At 42.2% G+C, this 12,923-nt stretch overlaps 1 protein-coding gene across 1 annotated transcript in view; it reads right to left on the reverse strand.

Annotated features, from left to right (window-relative positions):
• Window positions 1-386: 386 nt before the first annotated feature.
• The window catches only part of mtm1 (myotubularin 1), a 13,595-nt gene continuing 1,058 nt past the window's right edge, over window positions 387-12,923 (reverse strand). The window contains exons 3-16 of the mRNA XM_076146229.1: window positions 12,091-12,163; window positions 11,566-11,660; window positions 11,297-11,407; window positions 10,182-10,283; window positions 9,999-10,082; window positions 9,604-9,753; window positions 9,185-9,370; window positions 8,455-8,637; window positions 7,659-7,814; window positions 6,998-7,045; window positions 6,809-6,901; window positions 6,586-6,699; window positions 6,169-6,345; window positions 387-6,070 (exon numbers count right to left, since the gene is read on the reverse strand). Of these exons, the coding sequence (XP_076002344.1) occupies window positions 5,885-6,070; window positions 6,169-6,345; window positions 6,586-6,699; window positions 6,809-6,901; window positions 6,998-7,045; window positions 7,659-7,814; window positions 8,455-8,637; window positions 9,185-9,370; window positions 9,604-9,753; window positions 9,999-10,082; window positions 10,182-10,283; window positions 11,297-11,407; window positions 11,566-11,660; window positions 12,091-12,163 (1,758 nt within the window). The 3' untranslated portion in view covers window positions 387-5,884. The remainder of the gene's footprint in view (window positions 6,071-6,168; window positions 6,346-6,585; window positions 6,700-6,808; window positions 6,902-6,997; window positions 7,046-7,658; window positions 7,815-8,454; window positions 8,638-9,184; window positions 9,371-9,603; window positions 9,754-9,998; window positions 10,083-10,181; window positions 10,284-11,296; window positions 11,408-11,565; window positions 11,661-12,090; window positions 12,164-12,923) is intronic.

The raw sequence follows: 12,923 nt of genomic DNA on the forward strand, positions 1-12,923 counted from the left end.
CTCACGACCGCGCAGATGGAACGGAAATAAACAAACACACCCAAACAAAGCTACAACTGCACAATAAACACGTTCATATGGTGAGAAAAGGGCAGGAATAACAGTTCAAACCAGCTCGGAGGTCACAACAAACAAGTATACAACAAACAAGTACATGTAAAATAGGGAAATTAGCTACTTTTAGGGAAACAATAGACAAAGGATATGCAAAGGAAATAACGGGACTTAAACATCGTAAGTAAAGGGTTGAGCAGGGAGGCTTTATACCAGGAACACTGGACAGGTGCTCCCTGTTAAGGACCTCAAACACAAAACACACACACATACACACACACACACTAAGACCCAAAGCCAAGGGAGCTCGTAAATAAATAAGCAAACAAGTGTCAGAAATCCTTAAATTAATTTAATCAGTATATTTACATATCAGAAGCCATCCAACAAACTAGAGAGAACATAACGTGATTAAAGAAATACATTGGAAACGTTTCCTCTTTACTTTTTTTTTTGCAAACGTCACTTGTTTGTGCCAAAATACAGTTAAAGACGTTTCATACTTTTTAATTACAAAGCAGAATACAATATGTCAGAAAATACTCTCAAACTAAATTTATGTTAAAGAAAGTGGAAGAAAATTAACAACAGAATTCTTCAAGGAGCCATAGTGAATCTGTGTTTCAGATCAAACATAGAACTGAGATGTTAAAGTTGCTAAAGTAAACTAGAGCTTCCGTCTTCTGGTTTCAGGTTAGAAAGTAAAACCAAAAAATGCCCCAAATAACCAAATATTTTAACCAATGGAGCAGAAATCCACAATTTAAACCAACAATTATACCAACATTACTTTCCTTTTTATAAAACTGTAAGATTCTACAGTAAATAAAATAATTGTATTTTACAACAATAGAACTTTAGACAGTAAAATAGGTTTTGATTGAGGTAATTACATCATGGTGCTTGTACAAAGTAAAAAATAAACAAAATAGATTTTCATCTGTTTTCCCAAAAAGCACAAACCACCCAAATGCTCCACGTTTCCTGTTGCTCGCACTCATTTTGTCAAAGGTCAAAGACCCAGAACAAACCTGCAAGCCCCCATAGGTGCTGCACACAGACACACACGCGGAAAATCATCATGTTTGAGGTTTGACAAAGTTGCGGTAAATCACCGAAAAGTGACAAAAGGATTTTGATTAATTTGTAAATGTGTTCTTGGCCCAGAAAGAGCGGATTACATTTTGAAGTGAATCATGACACTTTATCTATTTCTGTAAAACACATTTAATTTAACAATTTTGACATGGCAGTCCTGATAGAATATAAACAGAGAAATTAGTCATTATCCAGATCACTGTCCAAATCACACTCCAGATGCAGATGTTCAGCGAGATAACGATCCAAATCACAATCTGGATCCAGACCAAATGACAAATTGAATAAAAAAAATCAAAACCACAACTGCTTCTGTTTTCAGTTACAGTTTGCAAACTTAATTTTGAACCATTCAGCGCTTGGACCAAAAACAATGGGACCTGAAATGGGAACCGTGATGACATCATTTAAGGGCAACAAAATGGAGGATAGCACCTTGGTTCCACAAATACTCAACACATCTGTTCCAGAACTAGAAAGGTTTAGGTAAAGCAGCTGTTTTGATCCAAATCCAAACACTGGTTCAAACATTGATCCTGATCAAGAAAATTATTTAAATATTGATCTGAATCTGGTTGTTGGAAAATATGCTGACACAGGGCTCAAATGTATGGCTTTGCTGTAAACCAACCAGTTTCTCTAATTGTCAATTAAGTTCCAAATCGATTCGGTGGCGTAAAACGTAAACCAACTTGTACAGCTGCTGTGTCATCGTAAACATGTGACAGCAAGAACCACACGTCTGTCAAAGTCAAGCATGAAGCGGATGAACACTCCCCTCTGGCGAGGTGAAGGTGATTCTCACAAGAATCAAGGCACAAAACCGGACAGCAAATACGCAAAAATCCCACGTCATTCACAAACTCTCAGATTGTACATAAAACAACGCAAAGCCCTGTTGTACCGGGACAATATATTCATTCCTCTCCATGCCACTAGGAGGTGCTGAGAACCAGCGACACTCTTTCCTATCGTTAGTTTGTCTTTTCAGAACTCCTTTGTAGAGGCCAGGATGCAAATTTTCTTTTTAAAAGGTGAATAGTTCATGTTATTGGTCAATAGGTATCACATTACACCTTAATATCATACTTTTTTTTCTGAATTATGTGAACATAGCCGTATAGCTATGTCAGGCTACATAACGCTAAAGAAATCTTGAGTATTTGTTGAGCCAGTCACAAGGGTCTTGGCTCATGAAATATTCATCAGGTTTCCCACATCTCACCTAGGCTAAAAAATTTGCAGATAGGATTGTTCTTGGAGATTTTTAGCCGATAATGAGGCCCATGTCCAAGTTGCTAAAATCAGATGGATGTCTGTTCTAAACGTTCAAAGCTATTCACATCCATTGATTCCACCTAGAAAAGTCTTCAAGTTTAGCTAAAGATGCTACGTAGTACGTAGGCTAGCAATGTGTTATTTATATATTTTTTCTGCCTGTATTTCATGATTAGTTGTGTGATTGGTCAATTGTTATCACATGACACAGAAATCTCATACTTTCTCGATTTTATATTGACTTGACTGTGTAGCTCTAACTTCTGTCCACATGACAGTAAAAATGAATCCCAAAAAAATAAAAGGTGGGATTTCTTTACTTTCTGTATGCAGGCGACTTGGTTCATCTGTATTGCTCCAGATGTCTGGACTGCCCGCCTTCTTCTCAACATACAGGTGGGGAATAAAATGAAGTTGAACTAATGGTTGAAGAAATAGAGAGCTAACAAAAGTGGAGTCCTGTACGCTGATCACTCATCAGTGACATGTGATATTTGGACCAATCACAACCAGGGGGAGGAGTCACAAAAGCATGGTGTTTTCACACTATGAATCGTCATTCACCTGACCAAATCAAAATTGCCCCTTTCACCCATACAACCCACTCCTATTTTGCTCCTTCACCTTTCATACAAGCTCATTTTATGATCTTCAAAACCGCAAATCTATTTAGCATCAGCAAACCTACAATCAGTGATCAATAACTATATCAGGGAGAGTGAATTCTACAGGTTTCATTGTACAGAGGTGTACAATTACACCATTTTCCCTTTTCATTTTTTTGACTCTACTGGTAACCCTGAAATGTTTCTAAATAAATATTCAAAATTGGGTTGAATTTCACACAGAGCAACCTCAAGGTACAAATATTTTGTTGTAGCTGTAAAACAAACATGGAAGTTTGGTTACTTTTAATCCCTTTAGGAAAGGTAATTTAATTTCAGGTTGAAAAAATGTGATTTATTGTGTTTTTATGGCTTTCAAACATCGAAACAGATTTTAACCCAAAATGTATTCAAGGGTTAAATCATTCCAGTATTCTGGCTGAGAAGCAAATTATTCTCTAGGTTTCAAAACTGGTGTGGAAAATTGCCAAACAATGAAAAGAGTGTGCAAACAAACCGGGAAACCAAACACATAAACAATTGGATCATCTGCATAGAGTGACAGTAGAGACTTGTCTTATTAATCATATTAGGTGGTTTCGCTAAACCCTTAAAATAATACTTAGATTTTACAAATTTCAAAATAAGGGTTGTTTCAAAGATCTACAGACCTGCTTAGCGAACAACAAATGTCCCTCGAGTGATACAACTTGCAAACAAACATCAGAGACTGAGTTCAGACATAAACAAGCTGATCACCGTGGTATCACTTTGAGCCTACCACGCAGTTGTTCGTGCAGTGTGGCGAGTTTGACCCAACACTTCCACAGAGACCAGCTCCATGACAGCACCACCAAACATCAAAGTAAAGCAGCTCAAAGGGTTTTTGTCTCCTTTCCTCCCATTTCCCACAATAAAACAACATTCGCATATATATATAGTCGTAAATATATATAAATTACAAATTAAAGGGCAATTTCACTTTTTCTAGATCCCGGGTCTTTGTTTTTACATGTGACTCAGCAGTTCGATTGCAAGAAGTCAGCTATCAGAAAAAAGTGTCTGAAAAACAAGCTTCAAACACACGTGTGCGTATTCAAGCAGGAATCTGTGTGAAGGAGTTCAGATGAGGACACTGTGTGTGATTTACAAATTGTATTTTAGAGGAAGTGAGAGCGAACTTGACAATAATTTCTGCTCTTTTGAACTGGAAACCTTCGGCCTCTCTGTCCTATGTGGAATGCAGTTTGACATGCTTTCATAATTTTGAACTGTTCACAGCATTTCCTCTTAAACAGTAGAACCTGACATGGAAACCGTGGCTCTACCACAGCAATGGTGCCAGAACAGATCATGGGAAAGACAGGCCAGTTTGCTAGATGGAACCTTGGTCCCGCAGATACTGAACAGAACAGGTTACAGAATTAGATGATGAGAGCTCTTCAGGTAGAAAAGCAACAATAGAGACACTTTCAGAGTGTAGAACACTGTTGCTAAGGTAGACAAACATTTCCTGTGCCAACTTTCTGGTCTGGCACAAAGGGAACCCAGACATCACGGGCCAGCAGACTTGAGACACCATTTGTTGTTTACCGTTACTAACACACTCCTGGCAAAACGGAGTAGTCAGTAGATTCCCGATAAGATTGAGAGTTCACGAAGAAAGTGAAAGCTGGTGTGTTGCGAACGACAGACCAGATAACAAACAAGCTCAGGGGCTGCAAGTAAGAGGCTGAAATAAGAGCTGAATTATGAGATACATGAGAAAGTTCATCACGTTGGAGCATGCTGAGCAGCAGAACTCAGAAGATGACAACACGGTGCAGTCACAACACTGCAGATAAGGTGGAGGCGTTGCAAAGAAAAGTGAAGACACAAGGAAACCAGACGAGCACCAGCACGTTGGTGAAAAAGAGGTAAATGACATCCAGACTTCACGTTAGCGAGGTTATACTGACTGCAGAAACTCTAAATTCTGTTGCTGGGCTGTGCTGGCTAACAAGCTAGCAGAGTATCTCCAAGCACTCTGATGGAGACGTCCTCCTCCTGCACCCCCCTATTAAAAGCAACAGATTTATGGTCATCGAATTCAAATCTAACCCACACCACATACGCGGCAGCAGATTTCAAGCTGCAGTCGCTCCTCAGCCTCTAATGGATGACTTGCTAGCAGCAGCAGTGTAGCGAGGACTACAAAGTGGGAGTTCTAGAATATCTCGATTAGCATCACGCTTTGTTCACGCAGGACATGGAACAGCGGAGTGGCAGGGATGAAGGAAGCTCGAGAGGGAACCTTGATAGATTTTCCTTTTGGAGTGCCTTAGCATCTTCTAAAACCATTCCACCACTGACCGCAGAAACCCTGAAGGTGAGAACAAGAGGATTTACCAACACTTTCATCAATAATTAATACTAATATTCAGTTACTCTGAGCTTCTGCCTGCTCTGGGTTTTTTCCGGCATCAAGCGCTCATCTGCGCCACAATGCAGATGAGCAGAAGGATGCGTCTGCTTGGGAAAAACACACGCCTGTTCCAAGTCCTGAGAGTTTAAGCCCTTAGACGACTGTGTTTAAGGCTTCACTGTGTGTGTGTGTGTGCGTGTGAGAAGGCTGTACTGTGATATATTGCATAATCACCATCATCATCACTGTGGTGTTAGGAGTTAACTCTAAATCTAATTATTATTATTACCCACAGTTATGCACAACACTAACAACTTCCCTGTGTGTGTGTGTGCGTGTGTGCGTGTGTGTGTGTGTGTGTGTGTGTGTGTGGTAGTAGTGAACAGGTCATAAGTGCAAGACACACAACAAGGTCTGAGTGTGTGAGAAATGTTTAGCTGTACACTCAGAAATGTGTGTGTAGGTGTGTGTAGGGCTGTGGGGGGCTGGAGGAGGAGGTGTTGGCGGCGGAGCTATTAGAATGGCGAGAAGAAGGGGCGGAGTCAGGCAGCTGCAGTTCCTTCAGCTTCTTCAAGTATTCATCTCTGAGGGCCAGGAGCTCCTTGTAGCGCTGCTCCACTGGACTCTGTTGCTGCAAAGAAAGAGAGAGAGAGAGAGAGGGTTGACTCTGATGATAGTGTGAGAACATGCATGTATGTGTGTGTGGATATTAGTGAATGCTCTCACTACCTGCTGGCGCATGCGTGGGTTCCAGCGGATGTAATACGTGACCCACAGCTCTAGGTGGCGCATGCTGGCCACCGGGTACAGAACCCTGCCGGACTCAGGGGTGTAGAAGGGATTTAAATAGACATCATTCTGACTGTTGACCAGAGACCACAGAGACACCGTCTTTGAGCGGACCTCCTGCGGGACACGACCAGAGACCGTCAATCACAGTGAGTGACAGACAGACAGACAGACAGACAGGCGACTAGAGACGTAGTGTTTTCAAAAAACGAGAAAGAAGTAGAAGACACCGGTGGCGTCACGATTGACCAACATCTACACAATGATTCAACTCACAGAGAAAGAGAGGGAGTGTACAATCACCATGTGAAACTATAGGTTTAGGTTGACTGACGTAAACACAGGGCGGCATCTTACGTTTTGGTCTCGTGCACTCTCACAGCTGTAGAGGAAAGTCCCAAAGCGACAACTGTAAAGATGATCCAGGATGGTCAGGAGGAGGCGCTCATTAAACTCAAAGGCTGTGGGGAACTGGATGGAGGGGAGGAGGAAGGAAAGGAGACAAGGAGAGGAGGAGAGATGAATGAGCGTCGACACTAAGATGTTGTGGAGATGATCGAGGTTCAGAGAGTAAACAAACCTGTTTGGTCATTTGCCAAACACAGTCGATGAACTGAACAAAGATGGGGGATCTGTCCTGATCAGCATGATTCTTATCACCGTGACCTATCCTCTACACACACACACACACACACATCATTTTTTGCTTAGTAGTTTGTGACAAATGTGAAAACAATGAATAAGACTGAGGTGGTGAATGTTTTCTTACCGAGGCAAACTTGTGGCCAAAGCTGATCCACTCCTTCTCAAGCAGAACCTACACACACACACGCACGCACACACACACGCACACACACACGCACACGCGATATAACTACCGAAAGAGAACTTTACACAGAGTTAAGCACATACAAATCATAAATGTTTTTTTTGGAAAGTATGCATTAAGACGTGCTCAGATACACTGCAGTGAAAAGTCTTTCAATAGACTCAATATCTCAATAACCCAAAATGTCTCTAAAAAGAGCAAAGTTCGACAGAGGCGATGGTCTCCTCAAGAGTTCAAACGTTAAATAACATTTCTGTCTGAAACTGGAAAAGGAACAATAAAGTTGACAAATATATATTGAAATGTATGAAGGTTGAGAAAAATGTAAAAACAAATAATCAAAGTCACCATTACTCAAAAACTATGAATGACAGAAACATCAAGATCCATCAGTAGCTGAAGGCTGTGTCAGTATTTGAAGAGCTGAATGACATTTATAGGTGAACATGAGTGGGTGAGAAGACCTGAAAAAAGAGGAAATCCTTTTGGTTTTAATGTAAAAATGTGTTAAAGCCACAGAATGTTTACCACACAATCAACACTTTGGTGTTTCTGGGTTAAAGTGTGTGTTGTGTTGCGTTGTGTTGCATTGCGTTCTGACCTGGAATCCTCGCAGCGTGCGGTAGTGACTGTCCAGCATCAGCATGGCCAGAGAGCTGAGCTGAGCCGTGCGGTCCCAGCCGTCGCTGCAGTGAATCAGTACAGAGTTCCCACTGGAGACCTTATCTGCTACCTGGATGGCTCCTGACAACACAAGCTACACCACCAATACACACCATGTCACTGTGACGCGGGTACACAAGGCAGCACACACAGGACCAGCTGGACTGCAATTCAGTGTCTTTAAATACTGAGGGAATAACACCACTTCTTGTATAACTTCTTTGTATAGGTGATTTTTCGTTCTCGTTTCATTCTGCACTGTACTGTAAGATAAGATGAAATTTTATTATCCCGAGGGAAATTACTGTGCAACAGTTACAGTACAGCATGAAAACAAGACCCAGAAATCAGAAATCAACCAACTAGTGCAATAATGAAAAGTGCAAGAATGCAAGTAGATAATAAGTACACAATAAGTACACACAATAAGGGGTACAAAGTACATACAATGGCGGGAACAGTACATGACACTATAAGTACATAGTAACTGTAACTGTTGCATAGTAATTTCCCTCAGGATCATAAACTTTTATCTTAACTTATCTTATCTACTGAGCTCACCCTGGCAGCCAGCATCTCATATAATATTTTAGATTTTATCAGGACATCTGCAGAAATAAACCTTTTACCGTGTAGATTGTTCAGTACGTCTACTACGTGGATTTCACAGCAAAAACAAGTTGAATTAAAAATGATTTCGGTCCACCGAGATGAACGTAAACTCTTTTTCTTACCTTGATGTGTTCCAGCCAGTGTGTCGACTCTAGACTGGACAGCCAGTGGGACTCTTCCACGTTTGGGTAGACAATGTCTTTGAGTTTCTTCAGGGACTCCCTCATGACGTGGATGTTCTGGATGTCCAGGAAGACCAGCTCTGCGTTCTGGTACTCATCTCCCTCGTAGCCTCCGCCTGTGGCCTGGGAAACCGCAAACACACCAAAGTTTGTTTTCAAGAGAAGATGATCAAAGAAAATATTGAAATATTAATGAAATAAATTTGATATTGATTTTGGGGTAAATAATTGCTCTATAGATTAATCGACTAATCGCTAAAATGATCTGCAGATTAATCGTTGAAAAAATAATGGTTGGGTGCAGCCCTAATTCAAACGCAGACACTCAACGCAGAACAGAAATCCTGGCCTGGCCTAATCGGGACTTTTTGAGCCATTCAAGTTCAAGGGTATTCATCAATTACAACTTTTGTGACTGCCTGATATCCTATCAATATTCAACTATTACGTCAATGTCAAATAGGTGTGTATCAGTGACTTTGCTTACTCGGTACTTACATATAGGACATTGCATAATGGACAGCTTAATCTCTGATTTATAACAACATAATCTACCTGGTTATGGCGGGCGGGCGCACACACACACACACACACACTATACTGCTGCTCAAAGTTGACCCTTGTTTACTTGTCAAACCCAACTTTTGACCCCAGACGCACGGTGCCTGACCTTGTTGGCCACAGCATTCACGCTGGGCCGGGCGTCGTAGATGGTGAGCTTGGCGGTGTCGTTGGCTTCCCTGACCAGATCCAGGTAGCGTTCGTCGTCCTTGTTCCTCTTCCCCGACATTCCAACCAGCGGCTGGCTGCAGCGGACGATGACCGCCTGGTTCTCCCTGTGGATCCATGATAGAACCTGTGACACAAAGACGGAATGAGGCAGATTTTAACACCATGTGCTCACTTTCCTATGGTTGTTCACCGCCTGTTCGCTCCTTAACTCTTTAAGTAACCACCAAGTCATGAATTCTGTTCACAACAGATTTAACATTTATTTCTTTATCCACGCACCAGTATATTCACCTCCATGTTTCATATTATAACTTGAAACAGGAGTGGGCTTTACATTTGTGCAGTGAATGCTCTCACCGGTATGCGTCCTCGTGACCTGAAGGTGGCGACTCTCTTGAGGTCCTCCTCTTTACTCTTGAAGGGCACGGCCAACACGGTAGGGTAGGTGTCACACAGCTCGTAGCTCTTATTGATGAACGTGATACGCCACTTGTCATTGGGTAAACCCTGGAGGAGCCAATTGCAATCACTGATTAGATTTTAAGATTGTTAGATTGAATTAGATTGTCAACCTTTTACCATCCGGGAGGTTTTTGAAGAATCTCTGCCTAAACTTAATACCCCTAATTAAAGCATCATTCCTGTGTAATTAAAGTGATTACGGTAATTGTTATTATACTCATGTTTGCCTTTTTTAAGAATAAAACTTGAGGGGAGGGGAGGAGTGAACCCACGTCCCCCTAAATCCTCACCTGTCGTCTAAACTCCTCAATGGGCTTGTAGACGTTCCAGCCGTTCTCCTCATATTTCTCCTGAGTCAGGTATGCAAACAGAGACTGCGGGGGGAGAGGGGTCAGATGTATTGATTACACAGGTATATAGTTGTAACACACAAATACAAAGCAGGGTGTGGAGGAGGTCAAAGGTCAACATACCAGCCCATGTGAGAGAGGGAAAGCATTTTTGAAGAGGAGTTCAAAGATGTCTCGCCTGCTGTGACCTTCCTGCTTCAACGCAAACCTCAGGTTCCTCATGTCCTGATGAACACAGACCAGAGAGCACAACTTAGATCAGTGGTCTCCAACCTTTTTGCCTCTGAGAGCTACTTTGGCAAAATAAAAGTGCCCGAGAGCTTCTCATGTTTAACATTATTAGTAACATTTATCCACATGGCTGATTCTTCACCCAAACCAGCTGAATAAGCGTCTTTTGTGTGAACATTTACAAAATGTCGATATCCAACACTCACATTTTGTAGCAAAAAGGACTTCAATTCATTCAATTTTCTGTATACATTTTCAGTGTCAGGCTCACACTAATGAATTCACATCATAATAATCTCATAGAAAACAAAACAATGTTATACTGATTTTACTAATACTATACCTTTCATATTTCACATTTGTCTGTCCACATATCACTGTCACAACTTCCCTTCACATTCCCTGTAATTCAGGGAATTCCCTGTAGTTCTCATCATCTGTGCTTCACATGCATTCAGTCTGATCTGATGTTAGTGAGATGACAGAGAGTGTGGCACTGTCTTCATGAGGAATTAATATAGTTTTGGAATGTTCTTGCAGTGAAGCACGTTCTCTGTTGCGGTGTTTTTCAACCAGTGTGCCGCGGCACACTAGTGTGCCGTGAGAGATCGTCAGGTGTGCCGTTGGAAATTATCCAACTTCATTTAATTTGTCAGTGAACCGATCCGGGCCGGGCGGGCCAGACCGGCATATCGAGCGAGACAGACTGGCAGATCGCAAATTTCGCAACGCCTGCTAGCCGAATGTTACGGTGTCACGTAACCAAATTTGACAGCAGTGTCATTTGTTGGACTAACAGCTGATTGGCTTATAATAGTTTTGTGACAAAAGAGGGTGGCATGTCTGAATTTGATTGGATAGAAATTTAAACAGGTACATGTGTTGACGTGTTGTCAAATGAACCTTTGGCGAGCTACACAGAAACAGGTGGTGAGCTACTGGTAGCTCACGAGGGACGTGATGGTAACCACTGCCTTAGATACACACACACAAACGCAGACACACACCTTGCAGGTGATATCCAGACCGTAGGAGTTCTCTCCTCTGCTTGAAGCTCCGCCCATCTTCTCCACTCGACTGATGGCCCCCAAGGGCACATCAAGCGTCAACGACACCTCCTGAAACACAAAAACAACCAAGTCGGCGCAAGTTCAGAACACGCACGCACGCACGCACGCACACGCGTACGCACACGTACCCCAGATGCACAAAAACAACCAAGTGGGCGCCAGTTCAGAACACGCACGCACGCAAGCACACACGCACAAGTACGTACTGCGTGGCCACTCTTGAAGTGAAGTCTGTAGTTGGTGATGACCACTTTGCCTTTTACTGCGCCGTTGAATGGACACATGTAGATGATGTCTTTATCTGCAAACAAGACAGAGACACTCACACACTAACGTACGCAGGTTTACATTCACACACTCTTTGTGTCATTTCAAGCTTGACAGATTTGAAGATGGTGCAAAGCTGCTTCATGTTTACTTCATTGACTTCTTCATTAACATTATATCATGCAAACAATTAGAACTCAACTTACTTATGTGTACAACTGCTCAAGGTGCATCACTTTAACAAAAAGTGGAGCCATGTAAATGTGAATTTCACACGTGAGCTTTACCACAGGAACAGGGCTGTGCAGGTGTAATTCTCAGGTGTGGGGAACCAATCATACACAGATCCTCTTTTCCACTTTTGAGTTTTGTTTCCTCTTTAGGCTCAGTTTTCTTCTGACTTATTTTTCAGAACATACAGCTCAGGACTCAAAGGGTTTAAGAGTTTTTAGATGAAAGCTCACCGATTATTCTGTCCTCGCCAGGCAACAGAGACACATCGGCCAACAACTCCATCTTCAGAGACTCTCTGGAGCTCTGCACACATCAATGCAAGCAACAACGGTTACCGCACATACACACATACGTCCGTGTGTGTGCATGCTTGTATACACACAGCAGAAGCAGCAGGACGTGTCCCTGCAGGCTGAGAACGTCACAGCGTGTCAGAAACAATTGGAGGATGGACGAGGCTATGAGTCACTCTTGCACTTTCACTGACATGGACGTTGGGACAGAGAGAGAGAGAGGGACAGAGATGGAAAGACAAAAAACCAATGCAGCACTTTCATCCATTCCATAATGCCATCTCAGTGTTCTGCTGACTCAAACATCCAGTTGAGATCAGTAACAACCCAAAGTCTCTGTAAGATTCCACAGCACAGCACGCTGGTTAAGAAGTGTATGTAGCTATAGATGCACATTGTGGTCACATAGCGATAAATTCATTCCCATACACAAGGGGGCAGCATGGCAAGAGTATGTCCAAATCAAAGGGTAAAGAAGGTAAGTGACCAATCACCCAAAGAGCTACGCAGAGCATAATGGGGGACTTAAGTGTCATAGAAATCTTTACATCTTCTTCCTCTATGAGTTTCTGCCATCCCAGCTGTCCTGTGATGTTTACAAAAGAGACCTTGGAGCCTTTAGACGTTAACCTAAACCTAAGCAGATCCTGATTGGTTGAACGGATGTTCCACCCTCTCAGCTAGCAAAGGTAGGATGCCCATTTAATTAGGACTCACGCAGTACAGAGGTTGACATTAATCGAGTCCAACTCAAGTTCACAACATCATCA

The sequence above is a fragment of the Genypterus blacodes genome, unplaced genomic scaffold (assembly GCF_046128005.1).
Source record: "Genypterus blacodes isolate CSIRO-AG114 ecotype Tasmania unplaced genomic scaffold, CSIRO-AGI_Gbla_v1 ptg000002l_1, whole genome shotgun sequence".
Taxonomy (NCBI): Eukaryota; Metazoa; Chordata; class Actinopteri; order Ophidiiformes; family Ophidiidae; genus Genypterus; species Genypterus blacodes.